At 52.2% G+C, this 22534-nt stretch overlaps 1 protein-coding gene across 3 annotated transcripts in view; it reads left to right on the forward strand.

Annotated features, from left to right (window-relative positions):
* Positions 1-22534, forward strand: part of PIK3R6 (phosphoinositide-3-kinase regulatory subunit 6) — a 47285-nt gene that overhangs the window by 11881 nt on the left and 12870 nt on the right. For 2 of the 3 annotated variants that reach the window (XM_043474404.1, XM_043474424.1), the window contains exons 3-11: positions 7229-7312; positions 7886-7977; positions 8676-8744; positions 9419-9551; positions 9694-9763; positions 10812-10995; positions 18234-18399; positions 20350-20436; positions 22093-22516. In XM_043474404.1, the coding sequence (XP_043330339.1) occupies positions 7229-7312; positions 7886-7977; positions 8676-8744; positions 9419-9551; positions 9694-9763; positions 10812-10995; positions 18234-18399; positions 20350-20436; positions 22093-22516 (1309 nt within the window). The remainder of the gene's footprint in view (positions 1-7228; positions 7313-7885; positions 7978-8675; positions 8745-9418; positions 9552-9693; positions 9764-10811; positions 10996-18233; positions 18400-20349; positions 20437-22092; positions 22517-22534) is intronic. The other variant, XM_043474414.1, reaches the window with a different exon arrangement.

Below are 22534 nucleotides of genomic sequence, written 5' to 3' on the forward strand. Positions count from 1 at the left end.
GGGAGTTTTCTCATCATGACCAGGACTACAGTTGTCCTGGCTGGCTTCCCAAATTACAGTTGTTTTTTATATTGCCCCACCTTCCTACAGTCCTCAGAGTTCTCTCATCCTAGGGTCAAGACGAGGGGCTCCGGAAAAGGAAGATGTCTATTTTGAGGGCAAAAGAGCAGTGTTTCAAGGGCACCAAAGATATTGCTGTTTTGTCATTCCTGCAAACAGGAGCAAGATTGCAAACCTTTTTAGAGCCTTTATTCCACATGCAGGGAAGGTGGAGGTCAGGCACAGGATGGAAGAGGCGCATGAACTGTATTACTCCAGTCAATGGAGTGTCTGGGTGCTGAGTACATAAGTGTCAGTGAACAACTGAGGGGCTTCCTTGTGGTCCAGTGGTTAAGACTCCCGGCTTCCACTGCAGGGGACGCAGCTTTGATCCCTGACCTTCCTGACCCTGGGAGCTTCGTTCTGTGTTGCATCATGTGGGATCTTTTCTTGAGGCCCGCAAGCTCTGGATCTTGTGTGCTCAGTCGTCCCACAACATGTGGGTTCTTAGTTCCTCGACCAGGGATCAAACCCAGCTCCCTTGCATTGCAAGGTGGATTCTTAATCACTGGACCACCAGGGAAGTTGCAACCTTCATTCTTAATTCAGGGATGATTGTCCTCTGTGAACTCTGAGCACCTTGTCATTTCACTCCTTCCCTTACAGATCAGTTATCAGATCTCCAGACTAAGACAGTAATTCTCATTAGAATTGGGTGAATTCTGTAATCCTACACATCAGAGTCTCCTGGGGAGCTATTTTTTAAAAATTGATTATTAGTCTCCACCCTCAGTATCTGATTGTTTTTGGTTTGGGGTCGGCTGTGCATTGGTAGTTTTGAAAGCTCTCCAGGTACTTCTGATGTGCAGCCAAGGCTGGGAACTAGGGGAAAAGACAACACCCAAGAGTACGTTGGGGAGAGATTTGATTGTCTAGGATCGCGGGGCAACAGAGAGCTGGCACTGCTGTCCTAGGTCAGCTCTGAATGGCCGGAAATTGAGGAGCAGACCCCAGACTAGGGGGTCCCGCCATGGTCAGCACCCTGTCAGCTTTTCTTCTCCTTTCCTTCCTCCCTATTGTCTCTTTAGCTGTGATAACATCTTCGCTGGTGGGCGAGCTGGGAACCTTTGTGTATGCGTGTGTGTGGTTTGTCTCTCCACTTTCTTTTCTATTTATTTAACTTTTTAATTTTTTGGCCATGCTGCATGGTACTCGGGATCTTAGTTCCCCAACCAAGGTTCGAACCCAAGGGTCGACCAAGGGTCAAGCCCCCTGCAGTGGAAGCTTGGATTCTTAACCACTGGACCACCAGGGAGATTCCATGGGAAATTTTTTTCAGGCAACTTCATCAGGGGCATTTATTTGTGCATTCAAACCCCAGGCACACAAAAGTAGACACATGCCCAAAGTCTCACCTGGGTACATCCTCTTCTCTTTCCCCAGTGAAGAGGTGAATGGTCACACATAAGATGACAGCTTTAAAGGAAGATTGGCAAAACAGAAAGCTCTGCTTCAGCTGCTCTGTGACCTTGCAAAAATTGCCTCTCCCCTCTGAGCCTCATTTCCTCATCTGTGAAATGGGAAGAGAGTTAGCTCCAGGGTCCCTCTGGGTCTGGCCTTCTGCAGTTGGGGAGGTGACGGGGGCAAGAGTCAGGTCTGTCCCTCTAGATTGCTCAAAACAGGGAGGTTAGTATTTGTTCTGTCAAACTCACAGGTCTCTGCCCAGAACCCAATGAGATAACACACCAGAGAACACTTTGTATGTTCCTGAGTCAGAGAACAGTAGCTGCTATAACAAATGACCCCAGTGTCTGTGGATCAACACAACAAATGCTTATTTCTCACTTGTGTGGCTACTCAATACGGGTTACAGTCTTTCAGGGACTGAGATTTCTTTCCTCTTAGGGACCATCATCATTTCTTCCAAGCTCATGGAGGACAGGGCAGAGGGTTTTATGGCCACACCTGAAAATGCCGCATACCACGCCCACCACATGCCATTGGCCAGAAATGGCATGGCCAGTCACATAGCCCCCATCGAGCCACCACAAGAGAGTCTGGGAAATGTAGTCTTCTCATCTAGCCGTGACAAAAATAAAATTGGTTTAACATGTACCATTGTCTTGCTACACCTACACAAGACTTTCTACGTGTCTACCTTTCAAGTGCTATTTAAATGTTAGGTATGAATAGTAATCTGGATACCTGATAGTTATATCCTACTCCTGAGTGGAGGGGAGGATAAGGAATGTTGTTTATTTAGTGGCTGTCCTGGATCAAGAATGATGTCAGAGGGAGTCCTGTGGTGGTCCAGTGGTTAAGACTCTGTGCTTCCAACACAGAAATGCAGGGGGCATGTGTTCAATCCCCGATTGGGGGACTAAGATCCCTTATACTGTGTGGTAAGGCCAAAAAAAGAGAAAGAAGAATGATGACCCTGAGATATTTGAGACATGAGAAATACTTTCGTGGGCTTAATCAAATCCAGTCCAGCTTCCAGCTCTAGTTTTCCGAGGTCAGGACAGATTCCTGTGTCATTCACTTGGGGCACCACCCCCAGCTCTTTGGGATCCTGTGAGAAGCCCAGAGGTCACACAGTCTGGATGATGGAAACATCTGTGGGTCTTCAGTCCATGGTGGCTGCAGCCCCCAGAACAGTCAGGTCAGGCTTGCGTGGCCCAAGAGGAGACAAGGGGCTCCTCTGGGGACTTCCCTGCGCCCTGGCCAAGGTGGCCCAGGAGACCACACCAGTGGCTCTCAGATGCACAGAGTTTAGTGCGTAGCTCCACCCATCTGAGATCTCTGCCACCACCCATTAGCCTTGTCCCAGCCAGCCCTGGTCTTCCTCCTTCCTGGGGTCCCCACAATCCTCGTGCCCTCACAGTCTTGGAGAATCTGACCTCCTACCCTCAAATTACCACCTTCTCTCTCTCTCTTTTTTTTTTAATTGGAGAATAATTGCTTTACAGTGGTGTGTTAGCTTCTTCTGTACAGCATGAATCAGATGCAAGTATACATAACATCCCCCTTGCTCTTAAGTCTCCCTCCCACCGCTCCCCCCCATCCCACCCCTCTAGGTCATCACAGAGTACCAAGTTGAGCTCCCTGTATTATATAGTAGATTCTCACTAGCTATCTGTTTTTAAACATGGTAGTGTACAATTCAAAACGACACATGTACCCCAGTGTTCACGGCAGCATTATTTACGATAGCCAGGACAGGGAAGCAACCTAGACATCCATCAACAGATTAATGGATACAACAATTGTGGTACATATATACAGTAGAATATTACTCAGCCATTAAAAGGAATGAAATTGGGTTATTTGCAATGATGTGGATGAACCTAGTAAACTCTGTTATATGGAGTGAAGTAAGTCAGAAAGAGAAAAACAAGTATCATATATTAACACATATATATGGAAGCTAGAAGAATGGTACTGATGAGCCTATTGGCAGGGCGGGAATAGAGACATAAAGGTAGAGAATGGACTTGTGGACCCAGTGGGCGGAAGGAGAGGATGGGTCGAATTGAGAGAGTAGCATTAACGTCTACATGCCAGTCTTCTCTTTAAGAAAAAGCAGCAGCCTTCAACCCATCCCTCTGAGACAATCCAGCTTGATTGTCTCAATCAGACAGCCAGAGATCTCAAGGTCAAGGGGCTGAGGAAAGGATGTAAGTAAAGGAAACAAGGAGAGTCACCACTCTGAAGCCCTGGAGGAGCCATGCCCTGTCTCAGGAGGGCAGCTGCTCCCCAGCCCCTGTCATTGGCACCTGGGAAAAGAATGCATGCCCAGTGTTGACAGCCTTTCCAGAGATGCCAGGAATTCAAGCTTTTATGCAAAATCTCCTCATTTGTGAATGTTGGCAGCTAGTTCCATTTTTTTCCCCCAAAGACACTCTGCAAGCCTAAACAAGACATGTCTGCAAACCAGATGTGGACCAAAGCCTGAGTTTGTTCTGGCTGCCCAGACTTTCGAAAACAGGGTTTATTTAGGGGTTTTCTCCCCAGGCTACTGGCAGAGTTTGTTTTTTTTTTAAACTTCTCTATTTTTCTCTGAAACATAAAAACATAACTCCCTGTGCAAAACAGCAGGGGAACCTAGGGCTCCAAAGACAAAGGTTTGGCTACCCTTTTAATGAGTGAGGAAAACACAGTTATTAATATCACAGTTTTAAGTCTCTTGTGTGGTCCAAGTTGGGGTGGCGGGGAGAAGGAAGAAAGAAGAAATAGAACGTAGCATATTTTTAAAATAATACACCCTGTGCTCAGTCGCTTCAGTCATGTCTGACTCTTTGGGACCCCCACGCCTCCTCCATGGACCTCCCTCCACCAGGCTCCATGGAATTTCCCAGGCAAGACTACTGGAGTGGATTGCCATTGCCTTCTCCAAGGGATCTTCCCGACCCGGGGTTCAAACCATGGTCTCTTGCATTGCGGGCAGATTCTTTACCACTGAGCCACCGTGGGAAGCTTAACTCACCCTGCATGAACTCATTCATCTTCATGCCAGGTGGAACTAGGTAGATGCAAGGACGGCTTGGGACGAGCCTTCTTGCCAGGCGAAATAATTTCCTTGCCAGTTTGGGGAGAGGCTGCACTGCCCAGCAGGGTGGCCAGGTGGGCTAATGTGGACTGGAACACCTGCCCACTTCCTGCTCAGAGCCCAAAGGAGACTCAGACCTGGACCTGCCCTGGGCAGGGGGGCGAATGAGAGGCCAGAGGAAAGTGAGAGTATCAGAGATGCTTGGCAGCCCCAGACTTGCAAGGGTCCATGCCAGAGTCATGGAAGAGTGGGTCCATGACCATGAGAGCATCGGGTGCCTTGACCTAAACAAACTCTGACTCCTGGGCAGCAACCTGCTGGTTTTTTAGATTTGTCCTCTCTATCTACCCTGGTGGCTCAGATGGCAAAGAGTCCGCCATCAGTGTGGGAGACCTGGGTTTGATCCCTCGGTCAGGAAGATGCCCTGAAGCAGGGCATGGCTACCCACTCCAGTATGCTTGCCTGGAGAATTCCACAGACAGAGGAGCTTGGTGGGCTTCATACAGTCCATGAGGTCTCCAAGAATCGGACACAACTGAGCCCCTAACACTTTCACTTTCACACCTTCGTCCTACCTACTTCCAAAGGAAACTGAGGAGATTAAAATAAATGTTTGTAAAGCAGGAGCACCCCAAAAGGAGCAAAGGAAAGAAATCTCCATCTCTTGAGATGAGCAGGTTTTTGAGGCAGGGCCTCCACGTGGCTGTTAGTTTCCTGACAGCTCAGGCAAAAGCGGAACCTGTGGGGCGTGTGGTTTGTACTGACAACCAGAGACTGCACCCCTGTCTGTAGAGACAGCCCCTCGGTTGGAGCTGATTACGAAGGGGAATTGATGGCACAGGGGGTGTCTGCCATACTTGCTGTGTTGGTCCCGGTCCTCTAAGAAGCAGACAGGGGAGACAAGATTGGACACGCCAGGCTTCATGTGGGGAAACGCCTGTGGGACAGAAAACGGACAGGGAGCCGGTGAGGGCTGGAGGAGCAAGTGCTCAGACTGTGCGGCAAGCCCAACTCTGAAAGAAGGAGAAAGGGAGGAAGGGCTAGGTGGAAATGTACTAGTCTGACCACAGGCTGGGGAACCCCTGACTCAGAGTCAACCGTCCACAAAGCTTCCTGAGGACGAGCTGGCTTTAGAAGCCCTGCTGCTCTCCGTATTGGCTGGAAAGTGACGGATTTCACAGCCCAACAGCCCCAAGCTCCTGGATCCCTTAAACTCCTTGTAGTGGGAGATGAGTTAGGTGCATTTTCGCAGCTACCACGCTTTCCAAAGCTCAGTTACCATCTCCAGAGTTTTGCCATGTCAGCACACTGCTGTTAAAGGAAAAAACAATTATCTTGACACTTGTTAAAATTCTAACGGGGGCTTCCCTGGTGGCTCAGTGGTAAAGAATCCACCTGCCAGTGCAGGAGACTGGGGTTCGATTTCTGCTCTGGGAAGATCCCACGTGCCAAGGAGCAACCATGCTCAAGCGTCACAGCTACTGAGCCTGCGCTCTGGAGCCCTTGAGTCCGCAGCTTCTGAGTCTGCACGCCGCAAGTACTGAAGCCGCATACCCTAGAGCCCATGCTCTGCAATCAGAGAGTAGTCCCCTGGTCGCCACAACTGGAGAAAAGCCCACAGCAACAACGAAGGCCCAGCACAGCCAAAATTAAATAAATAAATAAAATTATATATGTATTTTTAAAAAAACCCTAAGGAAGACTTTATTCAAGATGGTTGCAGTAGAGGAGGGGGATGAGGTTCAGCTCTGAATAAGGCAAAGACAGAAGGGGATTTGCAGTCAACACAGAGGGAGGGATCGGTGGGTGGCAAACTACTAAGAAAGGATCTGAGGGCTGGAGGATTCTCAATAAAAGGTCCTAACAGGACTCTTGCTGGAGGCAGGTTGAGGAGTTACCCATCAAAGGTGGGGAATAGAGAACTTGATCATTGAGCCGGGGATTCTTGAATGACTGGCAGCAGGATGCTAAAACTGGGCTGGGAGACCAGGGACAGGACAGGGGCTGTGCTTAGAGCCTAGTGGAGAACAAGGCTTCGAGGATCCCGAGTTTGGTCAGGGAGAGAGTCTTTGTCATATCCTGCCATTTATCTCATGTGTTTCTTTAAGTTGACTTTAAATTTTAGCTTCTTCATACTAGTTGAGGAACTAGTTACATAATTTTTCTATATATTAAAATCAGTGTAGAATTACTCAGATTTGGGGATCACCTGAAAAGTGTCTTATGGGACTTCCCTGGCAGTCCAGTGGTTAGCGCTCTGCACTTCCACTGCAGGGGACATAGATTTGATCCCTGGTAAGGGAACTAAGATCCCTCATGCCTTGTGGTACAACCAAAAAGAAACAAATGGGATTGTCCCACATATCTCTGGCAGTAAATATACCTCACCCTGAGATACTCTGGTTGTACAAAGAACACAGACATGCCAATCAAAAGGCTGTTTTCCAGCCCTGGCCAGGATGCAGGCTGCCAGCTCTAAGTTGATTGCTTCTGGGCTCCTTTTGAGGCTCGAAGAAGAGGCTAAAGACATTCTCAGGGAAAGAGGAGGTGGGGAGGGGAGGGTAAGGCTGGGGCAGCTGAGCCTCAGAGCTCCCAGCCTGAAAGCCTCCCCGCCCCCGCCCCCTCCACCCCCCACCCCAGATGTGGAGCTGGATCTCCAGCGGAGCGTGCAGGCTGTGCTCCGAGAGCTCAGCGCCCAGGCCCCCGCCCTGCAGAGCAACCGAGGTAAGAACCAGCAGGCATCCTCCGTGCGCTCTGTTGGCTCCCCTCCTACCCCGTCATCACCTCAGCCAGCTCTGCCCATGCGTTCTCGGGAAAGGGCCCCGACCCGGAGCTCAAAGGATGAGGGGGGCTTCCAGCCCTTGGCCCCCACCCTGCTGGAAGTCCCTAGGGCCTGAATGACCCAGATGCCTTTTCTGCCCGCTGGCTCACCCTCTCAGAGACCATGGCAGAGCCCATCGGGGGTCTGTCGTCCTCTTTCTTAACCACCTTCTCCAACTCCCCTTGCAAATAAGATTCCCCTGGCACTCCAGGCCTGCAGGACTCCCCGGCACGTGGCTGAGCTCCAGAAGCCACATGCACACACCTGTCCCCACTAGCACCCCACCTCTGTCCTTTCTGCCCTGGGAATTCACCGCCCACTGGGGTGAAGATCAGAGTTCCCCCACATGTGAGAAGCCCACCCACGGGCTCAGAGCCTGGCACCCAAGGCGGTGGGGGGCAGGGTCAGACCTCGGGCTCTGGGGCTCCAGGTCTCAGGGTCCTGCCCAGCACCGCGCCCACTCTCTCCTGGCCCAGGCATGTGGAGGTGGTCCCTGCACAAGAAGGTTGAGCGGGATCCTGGGAAGAGCCCGGCGCTGGTCCGCATCCTGCTCAGAGAGTTGGAGAAGGTGGGTTCTCACTCAGAGTTGGGGAAGGTGGGTTCTTACTCAGAGAGAGGGTGGGTTCTCGCTCAGAGAGCTGGAGAAGGTAGGTTTTCGGGCTTCCGGGAGGGGATGAGAGGAAGAAGGGCCATGTCTGCCCATCAGCCCCTTGTTCCCCGCACTCCGGTCTTTTGGTTTCTACCATATTTCTCCCTCTCCTGTACTTTCCCGTGAGCAATAGTAGCTGCACATTGATTCCCTCTGTTTGACCTGAGTTAACATCTTTCAGAAAGAATCTCCAGAACACCACCATAAATGGAAAACCCATGTCACTCGACAGAAACAAAAAGCTCCTGTAAACATAAATGCATAACTGCTAAGAATTGTCAAAGTTATAATTATCCTTCTCACCACCCAGTGCTCTACCTCCGGGAAACGCTGTGTTCAAGGGGGCCTCCAGGTTGGGACTCGCCTGTCCTTTGCTGCCAGCTGCTGCCCCTCCCCCATGGAGGGCCCTCTTCCCCTCCCCCCACACCTGGGCTCCTGCCCCTGTGCACCCTCCCCGCCCCCACTGCTCTTCTTCTGCCAGGGCAGGCTCCGGCCCCTTTCCCACACCCCTTGGCCTGGTGGGACACTGCCTTCCACCCCCTCTCCCACTGGGACGAGGAGAGTCCCCCATAACCTCCGGCCCCCCTCCACGCCCTGCTCTCTCTCCTGTCTTCCAGGCAGAAAGTGAGGATGCCCGCCACATCATCATTCCCTTGCTGCACACTCTAATGTACGTGCTCACTAAGGTGAGCTGGGGCTGAGGGTCTGACCCGCAAGTGACTGGGCTAGACACCCAGGAGACACCGGGTCTCTGCCTGGCAAGCCTGGAAGAACTCTAGTTCCTCCCTTAGCCCTGTCCTTGCCCTGAGACACAAAGAGATGAAACTGGGGAGGTGGGGGGCAGGGGGTAAAGGTGCATCCGCAACAGAGCAGAAGGGTTGGGAGGAGAGTTGATTTAAATGCTGGAGGAACAGGATGGGGATGAATTTCCATCTTGATAATGACGAGAATGGAGTGTCTTGCACGCGTGCATACTAAGTTGCTTCAGTCGTGTCCGACTCTTTGCAACCCCATGGACTGTAGCCCACCAGGCTCCTCTGGTCCATGGGATTCTCCAGGCAAGAACACCTGCGTGGATTGTCATGCCCTCCTCCAGGGGATCTTCCCAACCCAAGGACTGAACCCATGTCTTTTATAGCTCCTGCATTGGCAGGTGGATTCTTTATCACTAGTGCCACCTGGGAAAGCTGAATGGGGAGGGGAGGAGTCTTAGAGATGATGGGAGAAGAAGCTAAAGGTGTAGACTTGGGAGGGAAGTGTGAGCCCAGGACTGGGTCTTCTCCCATCCCATCAGCCCACCCCAGCCAGGGCCCTTTGTGACCCAGAGCTCTGGCCACCCTGACGCCTCCCTCTCACCCAGGCCACGGGCATCACAGAGGAGCTCCACCGGAGAACCTACACCTTTTGCACAAGGTTGCTGACCCTGCCCGCCCCCTACTGCACGATCGCCCTGGACTGCGCCATCAGGCTGAAAACGGAGACAGCCGTCCCAGGTGAGAGCACTCCCAGCTCCGCCTGAGGTCTCGCCTTCCTCTCAGGATTCCAGGCAGCTCGAAAGCTCCAGCAGCTTCTGGGAAAGTGGGGAACAGGGGCCAGAGACTCGGGGACTGGTTGGCTGAAGCAGTTGCTCTGCAGGGACGCTGTACCAGAGGCTGGTCATTGCCGAGCAGAACCTGACGAGCGAGCTGTACCCCTACCGGGAGAGGTGAGTGGCCCCAGCCAGCGTGCTGCTGCCGGGAGGACGAGCCAGGAGGCTGGACGGAGAGGAGCCCCAGCAGAGCTTCTCATTTGTCCAGCCATGGGGGACGTCCTCTGGGGGGAAGGGGCGTCCTTCAGGGGGGATGGGGTGTGTCCTTCCCTGGAGGTCCCGGAGAGCAGTCAGGTCTTTCTTCTTGGGCTGGATTCAGAGCTCCCCCGCTCACATGCAGAACGTGGATGGAGCCCTGGGCCACGCTCCGGCTCCGTGGCTCCGCCTCCAGCCTGCCGGTGGCTGTGATGTAGCATCAGACAGCCGGAGGTGGCTCCAGAATTTCAGTAGTTTGGGCCACAATCACACCATGAGGTCTGGGCTGTGTGTGTAGCCCCTTTTAATAAGATTGAGGACACATCTGTTGCTCGTGCTGGAGAGAGGAGCGGATGGGGTTGGGGGTGGGGCAGGGGGTGCAGAGCCTCCTCCCCGCGGGTACCTCTGCTGACCTGGTACTGTAAAGGGCAGCCTGAGGCTCAGTGTTGATGGAGATGTGGGGAGTGGAAGGCACCCAGAGGACCTGGCATCAGAGAGCCTGGGTGACAGCTGGGTACGGAGGAGAGAGCGGGAGGATTGAGTACGGAGGAAAGGGTGGGTGAGGCTGGTTTTCTGGTGTGATGAAGGTGGTGAGCGATGGGGCTCACTTAGGGTTCAGAGCTCCAGTTTCGGTGAGAAGGATGTAGGGTCCCTCCTGGAGGATATCGGGGTCACTGGGGCATGACGCTGAGACGGAGAGCAACATTTCTGTTGGAATTTCCCTAGACAGGAGACTAGAGGTCCCCAGAGGGACCAGGTGCCCCCACAAAGGACTGCGCCTGCTCTTCTTTGCCACAGTCCCCACCACTCCCTGTTATCCCCCCGCAGACCTTTGAACTCGAAGCTCCTGTTATTGGAGGAAGTAAATAACTTGGGGGGGGTTCTGCAAGGCTCTGAGGGTGCCCCTCCAGTGGCCCTCCTCCCCATGGTCATCCTCATCAGCCCCCGGTCCCCCCACCTCTGCCCTCAGAGTGTTCCTCTTCGTGGATCCTGAGCTGGTGTCTCCCTCCGTGTGCAGTGCCCTGCTGCTGGAGATCGAGGCGGCCCAGGGGCAGCAGACACCAGAGGCCTGCATGCGCCACGTGGTCTCCCACGCCCTGCAGGCGGCTCTGGGGGAGGCCTGCCACGCAGGCGCACTGCAGAGGAAGCTGCTGGTAAGATCACTGCCCTGCTCACCCACATCCGTTCTCCTCTGTCCTGACCACCTTTTCCCCCTTAAGCCAAAAATAAATACACATTCACTAAAGAAAATTTGGGGGGAAAATGCAGATGAGCCAAGAAAGAAAATAAAAATCACTCATACCCCTCTACTCAGTCATGTTAGCAATTAACATTTGGTATATTTCATGAATAATAACGATGGTGGCCATCATAAAAAACATGGTTTTTGTTCTCAAAAAATATTTATGTATTCATTTGGCTGCATCGGGTCTCAGTTGCAGCACACAGGATCTTTTAGTCGGGGCATGTGGGATCTAGTTCCCTGACCAGGGATGGAACCCAGGCCCCCTGCTTTGGGAGCAAAAGAGTCTTAGCCACTGGCCCACCAAAGGAATCTCAGAACCAGTTTTTTGAACATCTCTTGGGTTCCAGGTACCATGTTAGACATTTTACAAGTATCACCTTAAAATAGCACGATACTGTGAAATGGATGTACTTATCAAAACAAAGGCGCAGAGAAGCCGATCGCCTACCTGCAATGACACAGATAAGAAGTGGCTATGCCTGGATGTGAACCCAGGTCTATCTGACTTCAAGCCTGTGTTTGGCTGCCTTCCAGCTCCACCCCTCCCACATCCTTTTTAACACTGACATATGCTATATGGAAATATTTTCCTTGGAAACCTATGCTCCTAATGAGGAAGAGAATTCTCTCTCGTGAACATGCTGTCATTCCTTTAACTAGTTTAACTAGTCCCTTGTTCCTCTTGTGGGCATTTAGTTTGTTTCCTAGCTTTCCTTTCTGACTCCACCTCTCTGATAGCTCAGTTGGTAAAGAATCCTCCTGCAATGCAGGAGACCCGAGTTCGATTCCTGGGTCGGGAAGATCCCCTGGAGAAGGGCAAAGGCTACCCACTGCAGTATTCTTGGGCTTCCCTTGTGGCTCAGTTGGTAAAGAATCCACCTGTAATGGGGGAGACCTGGGTTCGATCCCTGGGTTGGGAAGATCTGCTGGAGAAGGAAAAGGCTACCCACTCCAGTATTCTGACCTGGAGAATTCCATGGGATCCCAAAGAGTCAGACATGACTGAGCCACTTTCACTTTTCATTAGCTTTTCTCTCTGACTCAGCCTCAGCCCCTATCCACAGCCAAGACCATAGCCTGTAGAGAGGTTCTCTGGCCAGGGTGGCCCCAGGTGCTGGATTTCGTGGGCAGGGGAGGATGCCAGAAGGGCCGGTCGGAGTCTGCGCGGGCTGGGGCAACGTGCCAGCCCTGGGGAAGGTGGGTTGGCAGGTGGCTCTGTGGTGCGGCGCTGCCGCTGCAGGAGAGGCCGGCTCCAGAAGAGGGGTTGCCCTCGAGGGGTCCGCGATCCACTGCTTGTCCTGCCCCAGGAAGTGGGTGTCTGTTCTTTCTTTGCCCATCAAAAGACACTGGAGGCATTACTCTTTCTCCTCTTGTTTTCCATCTGGGATTCTCCGTATCCTGAGCCCTACATCTTGGATCCTTCCTTTGATGGGTGTCTTTTGTGTACTACTGTTCAGTTCAGCCGCTCAGTCATGTCTGACTTTTTGCAAACCCATGGGCTGCAGCACTCCAGGCTTCCCTGTCCATCACCAACTCCCGAAGCTTGCTCAAACTCCTGTCCATCGAGTCGGTGATGCCATCCAATCATCTCATCCTCTGTCGTCCCCTTCTCCTCCTGTCTTCATTCTTTCCCAGTATCAGGGTCTTTTCCAAGAAGTCAGCTCTTCACATCAGGTGGCCAAAGTATTGGAGCTTCAGCTTCAACATCAGTCCTTCCAATGAGTAATCAGTGTCGATTTGCTTCAGGATTGACTGGTTTGATATCCTTGCAGTCCAAGGGACTCCCAAGAGTCTTTTCCAACACCATAGTTCAAAAGTATCCATTCTTCAGCACTCAGCTTTCTTTATGGTTCAACTCTCATGTCCATACATGATTACTGGAAAAACCATAGCTTTGACTCGACAGACCTTTATTGGTAAAGTAATGTCTTTGCTTCTTAGTATGCTGTCTAGGTCAGTCATAGCTTTTCTTCCAAGGAGCAAGCATCTTTTAATTTAGTAGCTGCAGTCACCATCTGCAGTGATTTTGGAGACCCCAAAAATAAAGTCTGACACTGTTTCCATTGTTTTCCCATCTATTTCCCATGAAGTGATGGGATCAGATGCCATGATCTTAGTTTTCTGAATATTGAGTTTTAAGCCAACTTTTTCACTGTCCTCTTTCACTTTCATCAAGAGGCTCTTCAGTTCTTCACTTTCTGCCATAAGGGTGGTGTCATCTGCATATCTGAGGTTATTGATATTTCTCCCGGCAATCTTGATTCCAGCTTGTGCTTCATCCAGCCTGGCATTTCTCATGATGTATTCTGCATATAAGTTAAATAAGCAGGGTGACAATATACAGCCTTGACATACTCCTTTCCCAATTTGGAACTAGTCTGTTGTTCCATGTCCGGTTCTAACTGTTGCTTCTTGACCTGCATACAGATTTCTCAGGAGGCAGGTAAGGTGGTCTGGGATTCCCATCTCTTCAAGAATTCTCCACAGTTTGTCATGATCCATGCAGTCAAAGGCTTTAGCATAATCAATGAAGGAGAAGTAGATATTTTTGTGGGATTCTCTTTCTTTTTCTATGATCCAATGGCTGTTGGCAATTTGATCTCTGGTTCCTCTGCCTTTTCTAAATTCAGCTTGAACATCTGGAAGTTCTTGGTTCATGTACTGTTGAAACCAGGCTTGGAGAATTTTCAGCATTACTTCGCTAGCATGTGAGATGAGTTCAGTTGTGTGGTAGTTTGAGTATTCTTTGGCATTGCCTTTCTTTGGGATTGGAATGAAAACTGACCTTTTCCAGTCCTGTGGCCACTGCTGAGTTTTCCAAATTTGCTGGCATATTGAGTGCAGCACTTTAACAGCATCATCTTTTAGGATTTGAAATAAACCTTAAACTCTGTCGGTTGTTTTCTGTCATACCTTTTCCCTAAAAGCACCATCCACACCATTCCTTTGTGGTTGCCCACCTGCTTGGACCCACTGAGAGTTCTTGACTCACGCCTCCTACCTCACCATCCTGGACATCTCTCTTTCCATAACAGTCCTTTTGGGGGTTCACTGCACACAGCCACATGATGGAGGAATGTCCCCCCAACTTGTACCTAAGCCCCAGGCTGGTTTTCTTTATTTATTTAGCTGTGCTTGATTTTAGCTGTGGCATGTGGGATCTACTTCCCTGACCAGAGATTGAACCCGGACCACCTGCATTGGGAGCGGGGAGCCTTAGCCACTAGACCACCAGGAAAGTCTCCCCAGGCTGGTTTTAGCACAAATACCTAAGGCCCCCAATGTGGGCTGCTGTCCTCTCTCCCTGCACTTGGCCGTGGCTCTTGGGGAGAGGGGAGGGGCACTCTGACCAGCCTTCCTGACCAGAGTTTGTCACCTGACCCGGCAGTCCCCCCGGCCACCTGCGGCTCTGCAGATGGTTTCTGGCCACCAAACAGGCCATGGTCAAGTCGCCATTTTGACACAACAACGTCAGATACGTCAGTGTTGCAGGAAGCGGGATCCCTTCCAGGGTCCAAGAGTGGACTCCTGTCCAACGCTGGGAAATGAGTAGTCCAAGGAGACACACATGCTTACCCAGCAAGAGACTCTTGGGCAGGCACCCAGGTGGAGAGCGGTAGGTCAAGGGAACCCGGGAGGACTGCTCTGCCGCGTGGTGAGGGGGTTAGTTTCGGGATTGTCTCTGGCCAGTCAGCTTGCTTGGCCCATAGTCTGACTCAGGGTCCTTCCTGGTGGCACACCCATCTCTCAGCCAAGATGGACCCCAGTGCAAAGGATTCTGGGAGGTTGGTTGTTTCCACCCTGTTTTGGCCTCTCCTGAATTCTCTCGGATAGTTTTATTGGGACCTCCTGCTGTGAGACCACTTAGGCAAGCAGTTCTCATCCTGCCTGGCCAAGGCAGGTTGTTTCAGCCCATGGTTCCCTAACATAAGAACATTGGTTTTTGTTTCTCAGTGATGGCAGGCAATAGAGCATTTCAGGCCTCACTCCATCCCTGAATCAGATGCACCTGGGGTTCAGGGGTAATCGGCTTAGGAGTGAGGGTGGGCAGAGTTTGAGGGCATCGGGATGTGGAAGGATTGGGAGGTGCCCGGTCAAGAATGGGGTGGGGTTCAGAGCTGGACTTAATGGGTGCCTGCACTATTTTGCTACAGAAAAAGTAAGCTGAAAATGAAAGCTGTATTTTTTTTAAGCACAGTCAGCCTGTTATGCCCTCTTCCTCACTTTATCTGAGTGTCCATTTTAGGAAATAGAGAATGGGGGGAGGGGCCAAAGAAGTGCCAGGAGAGACACAGGGACTGCATCATCTATCTGAAGTGAGAGACCCTAAAAAGCTTGGAGTTAAGGGGTCCTCAAGGGTCCCCTGGCACCCCCTGCCCATTCTGGATGCACCCAGACTGAGGCCTGGCCTGGGGCGGCCCACTCCCTGAGACCCCAGCCTCCTTACCTGGAATTCTGCTCCTGAGGAAGCTGTAGGGATCCCATGTCCAGTCATATCTGCCGGCTGGAGGACAAGTGGGGCCTGGGAGAGGTGGCTCAGCCAGCCACGGTCTGGTGGCTAGGCCATATCTGGCCAGCAGACCACATCCTGTCTGCAGAGGGCCTGGTCCAACCCTCAGGTAGGGAGTGGGGGAAGTAGACTGGTCTCCCCGCATGTCCACAGAATCAGCTGACAAGGCCTCGAGGCTTGAAGATCAGCTTGGGACAACAGTCTGTCTCTCTGCACACTGCACTGTGTTCTGCCTACCGGAGATGGGTGTCCATGTGGGGCTGCCCCGTGGCAGGTATCCACAAGGCTCGATCCTTCACTTCCTTTAAGCCTTTACTCAGAAATCACCGTTCACTGAGGCTCCTCTGGTCACACTATCTAAAACTTTAGCCCCTCCCCCAAATTTCACATCCACTCCCTGTTTTATTCTCTTTTCATTACTGTTACTCATCATACTGTACATTTCACTAATCTTTTTTATTATTTCCCCACCCCCACTCATGCACACATACAAAGAGATGCACTATAATGTAAGCTGGGCTTCCCGGGTGGCTCAGATGGTAAAGAATAAGCCTGCAATGTAGGAGACCCAGGTTCAATCCCTGGGTTGAGAGGATCCCCTAGAGAAGAAAATGGCAGCCCACTCCAGTCTTGCCTGGAGAATTCCATGGACAGAAGAGCCTGGCAGGCTACACAGTCCATGGGGTCACAAAGAGTTGGACACGACCAACAGACTAACACTTTCACTATAAGCTTTCACTTTCAACATAAGCTACATGGAGACAGGAATTTTTTAAATATTTGTTTGGCTGTACCGGGTCTTAGTTGCCACAAATGGGATCTAGTTCTCTGACCAGGGATCGAACCCAGGCCTGCCGTATTGAGAGCTTGGAGTCTTAGCCACTGGACCACCAGGGAAGTCCCCAAGACAGGAATTTTTGTCTGTTTTGTTTACTGCTGTACCCTGGCACTTAGAACAGTGCCTGGCACCTAGTGGGTACTTGGTAAATATTTAATTAATTCACTTATAATCAATTTGTAAGATGAAGCAACAAGATGAGATTGTCCCCAAGGTCCCTTCCAGCTCTGATTCCGTGTCTCTGTCATCACTTGTCTTCATTCAGTTGATCATTCAGTAGGTGTTTATTGGAGCCCTCAATAGTCAGAACGACCCTCTCTCCCTTAGCCCAGGAAGTTAAGACTTTGCTCAGCAGACCCTAGCACAGAAGAGAAAGCAAGTCCTGCAGTGCCCACCTGTGTCACTTCTTTGGGTCCTGCATCCTCAGTGATGAGCTGGGAATAGTTGGGGAGTAGGGAGTAGGGACACAGCCTGAGAATGGTGATCCAGGGTGGTTGTCAGATCAGGGTGGCAAGACTGTGTCCCTGGAGACGAAGCCTGCAGTGCTGAAGAGCGTGGTGCCACTCTTTGAAAGAGGAAGGGACTCTTTCAAAACCTATTTCTATTAAGGGGAAAGGCTCTGGTGCTTTACCCTTAGCCTTTTTTTTTTTAAGAATTTTTTTTGATGTGGGCCACTTTTATAAAGTCTTCATTTAATTTGTTACACTATTGCTTTTATTTTATGTTCTGGTTTTCTGGCCCCAAGGCATGTGGAATCATAGCTCCCCAACCAGAGATGGAACCCCCACCGCCTGCTTTGGAAGGCGAAGCCTTAACCACTGGACTGCCAGGGAAATCCTACCCTTCACCTCTTTAGCACTCACTAATCTACCTTTTTCAAAAGAGAAAGCAAGCTTCCAGCTCTGAAGCCTTGGCAGCCCATAGTACCTGGCTAGAATTTAATAACAGAACTTTGTGATCATTCCCTGGTGGCTCAGATGGTAAAGAGTGCTTGCAATGCAGGAGAGCCGGGTTCGACCCCTGGTTCAGGAAGATCCCCTGGAGAAGGGAATGGCAACCCAATCCGTGGTTTTTGCTTGAAGAATCCAATGGACAGAGGAGCCTGGTGGGCTACAGTCCATGCGACCATAGGGCCACAAACAGTCAGACATAACAGAGCGCCTAAACTTGTGATCACTATATTCAGCTTACTTATTTCCTATTTATGAGAAGTGACTGTAGCATTTTTACTTAAAGCAGCAATATGAAGTTTCCTTTTGAAATAATTTTGAACCAAAAAAAAAAGTACACCGATTTAAAGAAAAGTAATGATTATAGGTGGTATGTCAAGACAGTATAGGAGTGACATGTTTAGGAAATATGCAGCAAATAATGTATTGAGCACCTCCTGTGCCAGCAGATGTCATAGGGATTGGGGATGCAGCTGTAAACGAAACAGACAAAACTGCCACCTTCCTGGAGTTTACATCCTAGTGGTGGCAGAACATGATCCAGATGCTTGGTGACATTCCGAGGAGGGTGGTCGTCAGTGTCATCCCTGCCCCTCTGGGTTCCCGGTAGCCAGCCATCCCCTCACAACAGGAAGTGAGGGGCCGAGGAGACCACCCCAGCTGCAGGAAGCATCAGGCAACAGCGGGTTCCTGGATGTGGGGAGCAGAAGCTTTCCTGGGGAAGCCCCTGCTGGTGTCCAGGGCAGAGGGGAGGTGCCACCGGGCTGTCGGTGCACCTGTGGACTGGGCGGAGCAGGGGTGGGTGAGTGCTGGGCCAAGGCTTAAGCTCCGATGCTCTTTCTCGGCAGGCCAGCTCCCGCCCCGCCTTGGAGCGCTATTTCCACGCCGTGGTGACAGCCGTGGAGCAGATGGCCAGAGAGCCAAGCCCTAGCCGAGAGGGCCACCTGGAGAGGCTGGAGGAGATTTACTGCTCGCTGCTGGGGCCGGCGGCGACCGCCAGGGGGCGCTGCGGCGGTAAGCGGCAGGCGCGGTGGGCTGCTATCCGGGCACCTGCAGGGGGCGCCAGAGAGCAACTCTAAACCAGCCCGGAGTCGGCCAGTGTGGCTGAAGCGGGGGTGGGACACACAGCAACTCCCAGGAGCCTAGGGACTGAGGATGCTCAAGAACTTGAAGGTCTTGGGTTAATATGAAGGTGGGTAATTTGGGCATGATAACAGCTGACACCTACTTGGCACATCCCTACACCCCATTTGCTGTTCTCAGCAATTTACATAGGTTAAATCAATTAATCCTCACAATAAACTACTTATGAAATAGAAGGCATTATCCCCATTTTACAGACGAGAAAACTGTGTTAGAAAGAGGCTATAAATCTTGCCCAAGGTCACCCACCTCCTAAGTAGCAGAGTTGAGATTCAAACACAGGCTGTCTGGTTCTTAGGTATGTGGTGTTAGTTGCTCAGTCGTGTCTGACTCTTTGCAACCCCTTGGACTGTAACCCACCAGGCTCCTCTGTCTATGAAATTCTCCAGGCAGGAATACTGAAGTGGGTAGTCATTCCCTTCTCCAGGGGATCTTCATGACCCGGGGATCAAACCCAGGTCTCCTGCATTACAGGCGAATTTTTTTTACCATCTGAGCCACCAGGGAAACCCATCAGTATTTTATAATAACCAATGTGCTTCCCATGCGGGGGTCACAGGTTCAATTCCTGGTCAGGGTACTAAAACCCCGCATACCTCTCGGTGCAGCAAAAAAAAAAATAAGTATTCTATAGTGCTTCTGATTACCACATGGGCCAAACCCTGGAGCAAACCTGGCTTTGCTTTTCTTGGGTACCACTTGCTAACTCAGCAGTAACTCTGCATGGGCAGGACAAGACCTGTCTGAACTGCGCCCACCACCTCTGCCATATCCAGACGCCTGCTTCCCACCCAGACTTGCCCAGCACATCTTACTGACCAGCGAGCATCCCCGTTGACCCGTTGCTTCTAGGGGGCAGCATGAGACAGTGGTTATGGGCACCACGTCACGGGTAAAAGCATGGACTCTGAAGCCAGATTGCCTGGATTTAAATTCTGGCTCTGCCCCTTCCTGTGTGACCTCAGGCCACTTACTTAACCTCTCTGTGCCCCTGCCTCCTCCTCTGTAGTGAAGATACTATTCCCTGTGACCCTGGGTCGCTGGTAGGACCTGGTGAGATGATAAGCAAGTTAAGAACAGTAGTAAGTGTTCCGTGACTGGGGGTTGCTCTCCCCTGAGGAAGCCTGCAGCCTCGTTCTGGAGGGAGCCATGCTCTGTGGAAGTTAAACCCTAAGGCTGCCCATTAGGTGTGCCCGGTGTGCAGCCAATAAGGTCTGGGGAGGGAATGACTCCCAGGGCTGGAGTGTCAAGAAGATTCTGGAAGGAGGAGTGGGGATCAGCTGGCCCTGGTCTCATCCCTGGATGCAGGCTTCCCACTGCACTTAGTTCCTGGCCGTGAGTCTGTAACCTCCCCTATAGGAGCAAACGTTAATGGAGCGTCTACTGCGCCCAAGCTCCTAGAGAAGGCCCTGCGAAATCCAGAGGCCTCTCCCCATGGTCTGCTCATGGACAGTGGGAAGGGCAGCGTGGTGGCAGTGGAGCTGGGGGTGGGACCGCAGTGGGAGGGACCAACAGCGGGGGGAAAAGGTTGGGAAGGATAAAGTGGGCTGGCTTGAGAAGGGTCCTACGGTTCCAGCTAGGAGGTTTGCAGGAAGCAGGAGCTGCTAGGCGTGCTTGGGTCATGAGGGGACCAGCAGTGTTAGCTCCAATGAGCTGATGGTGGCAGAGAGGCAGGGGAACTCAGCAAGGCCAGACGTGAGAGGGAGAGGGGCTCTGCCATTTCCTCTGGGCCCCCGGACAGGAGCTGGGGGCGGGGGAGGGGCAGAAAAGACTCCCACAACCCTCTCCTCCATGGTCTCCGCAGCCTGCTCCTTCCTTCAGGTGACCCCCTCCAGGACCGGCCGCTGAGTGTCCCTCTGCCCAGCCCCCGCATCACCTTCCACCTGTGGACTGACGAGGAGCAGCTCTGTAAGTGCCTTGGACCTCCCTGGGGAGCGGGCTGGAAACAATGCGGGATATGCGCGTATGTGCGTGTGTGTGCATCTGTGTGTTTATGTGTACGTCTCTCGGTGTGCGTGCAGGTGTCTTTGTGTGTCTGTGTGTCCATTGTGTGTGTGTCTGTCTCTGTGTACACCTGTCATGTATGTGTCTATATGTATGTTTATGCGCATGTGTGCCTGTGGGTATCTTTGTCTGTGTGCCTCTGTGCATGTGTCTGTGTGATCGCTGAGTATCTGCTTGTGCATCTGTTGTGTGTGCCTGTGTGCACCTTTGTATGTCTGTTTGCGTGTGTGTGTGTGTGTATCTGTTGTGTCTGTCTGTGAGTGTGCTCCTTGTCCCTTGAGTTGTCTGCAGCATCCGAAAAGCATTTTCTCTGTGTCAGGGCAGCCCTGTGCGTTAGCCTCTGGTCACGTGTGTCCAGAAAGCGCCACATACCATGTTGATGCCCACAGACGGTGCGTGCCCCTAAGAAGGAGGCAGGCACCAGAGCTGTGGTTCCCTGCGCAGGAGGGGGCCCGCACTTCCCCTCCGTGCTGGGGTCGGTCCCCCATCCCCCACCCCAGCCCCTGCTCTTCTCAAGGCAGGGGGAAGTCAGAGGGCCAGGTTGTGGTGGGAGGTGCCAGACTGGTGAAGCGAGTTCCAGGTCCACACAACCTTTCATGTGCTGGGTCCCCCTAGACGGGCTTGGTGTGCTCGGGCCCTCAGTTCCTCATGAGCAACAAAATGAAAGGCAACTGGAAAAGCCTGGAGGTCTCTCCAGGAGCTGATGCTCTGTTGTCTGTGTCCCAGGGGAAGCTGCAGGGGAGTGGGAGCACGGGAGGGTGCTCGTGAGCCCATGGGGAAGAGGGCTCCAGAGTCCAGAGGCAGTGAGTGAGGCTGATGTCTTTGTGGTAGGACTTCTCAGCGCCTTTTAAGCTGATGTCTTTGCAGCAGGACTTCTCAGCACCATTTAAGCTGATGTCTTTGCAGCAAGACTTCTCAGCGCCTTTTAAGCTGATGTCTTTGCAGCAGGACTTCTCAGCACGATTTAAGCTGATGTCTTTGCAGCAGGACTTCTCAGCACCATTTAAGCAGATGTCTTTGCAGCAGGACTTCTCAGCGCCTTTTAAGCTGATGTCTTTGCAGCAGGACTTCTCAGCGCCTTTTAAGCTGATGTCTTTGCAGCAGGACTTCTCAGCGCCTTTTAAGCTGATGTCTTTGCAGCAGGACTTCTCAGCACCTTTTAAGCTGATGTCTTTGCAGCAGGACTTCTCAGCTCCTTTTAAGCTGATGTCTTTGCAGCAGGACTTCTCAGCGCCTTTTAAGCTGATGTCTTTGCAGCAGGACTTCTCAGTGCCTTTTAAGCTGATGTCTTTGCAGCAGGACTTCTCAGCGCCTTTTAAGCTGATGTCTTTGCAGCAGGACTTCTCAGCGCCTCTAGGATGTTTACTTGTGGTCTGAGTATGTGCGGTTCTCAGTCTCTCTTTGCCACATAACCTCTGTTCCTCCTCAAAGCATCTCATGGGGCTTCTGTTCAGCTAACAAGTGTGTGGGAAACATGGAACCACCAGCCTCGCTGGGTGAGGCCCAGCCAGCCTGGTGTCCCCTCTCCACCCTGACGGTCCCCTTGGTCTCACATCCCAGGGAAGGAACTGGTGCTCTTCCTGCGCCCGCAAACCCAGCTGCGCCTCAGTGCAGACCTGGAGGCCTTGGATCTTCAGGGCCTCCTGCCAGACTGGGAGTTGGCCTGGGCGTCCATGCTGTCCACTGACAGCGGCATCGAGCGGGACCTTCCTCCGGGGGCCGACGAGCTGCTGGCCCCTGGCAGCCCCGAGGCAGAGCGAGCCGGGCTGCAGCGCAAAGGGGGCATCAAGAAGCGGGTGTGGCCCGCAGACATCGTGATGCCCAGCAGCTGGGATGGGCCCCCAGGGCTGCACCGCAGGACGGGCAGACCCAGCGGGGACGGGGAGCTGCTGCCCGGCGTCTCCCGGCTGCACACAGCGCGGGTGCTGGTGCTGGGGGATGACAGGATGCTGGGGCGCCTGGCCCGGGCCTACCGCAACCTCAGGTAGGGCCTCAAGGGGCG

Source organism: Cervus canadensis, chromosome 1 (assembly GCF_019320065.1).
Source record: "Cervus canadensis isolate Bull #8, Minnesota chromosome 1, ASM1932006v1, whole genome shotgun sequence".
Classification (NCBI taxonomy): Eukaryota; Metazoa; Chordata; class Mammalia; order Artiodactyla; family Cervidae; genus Cervus; species Cervus canadensis.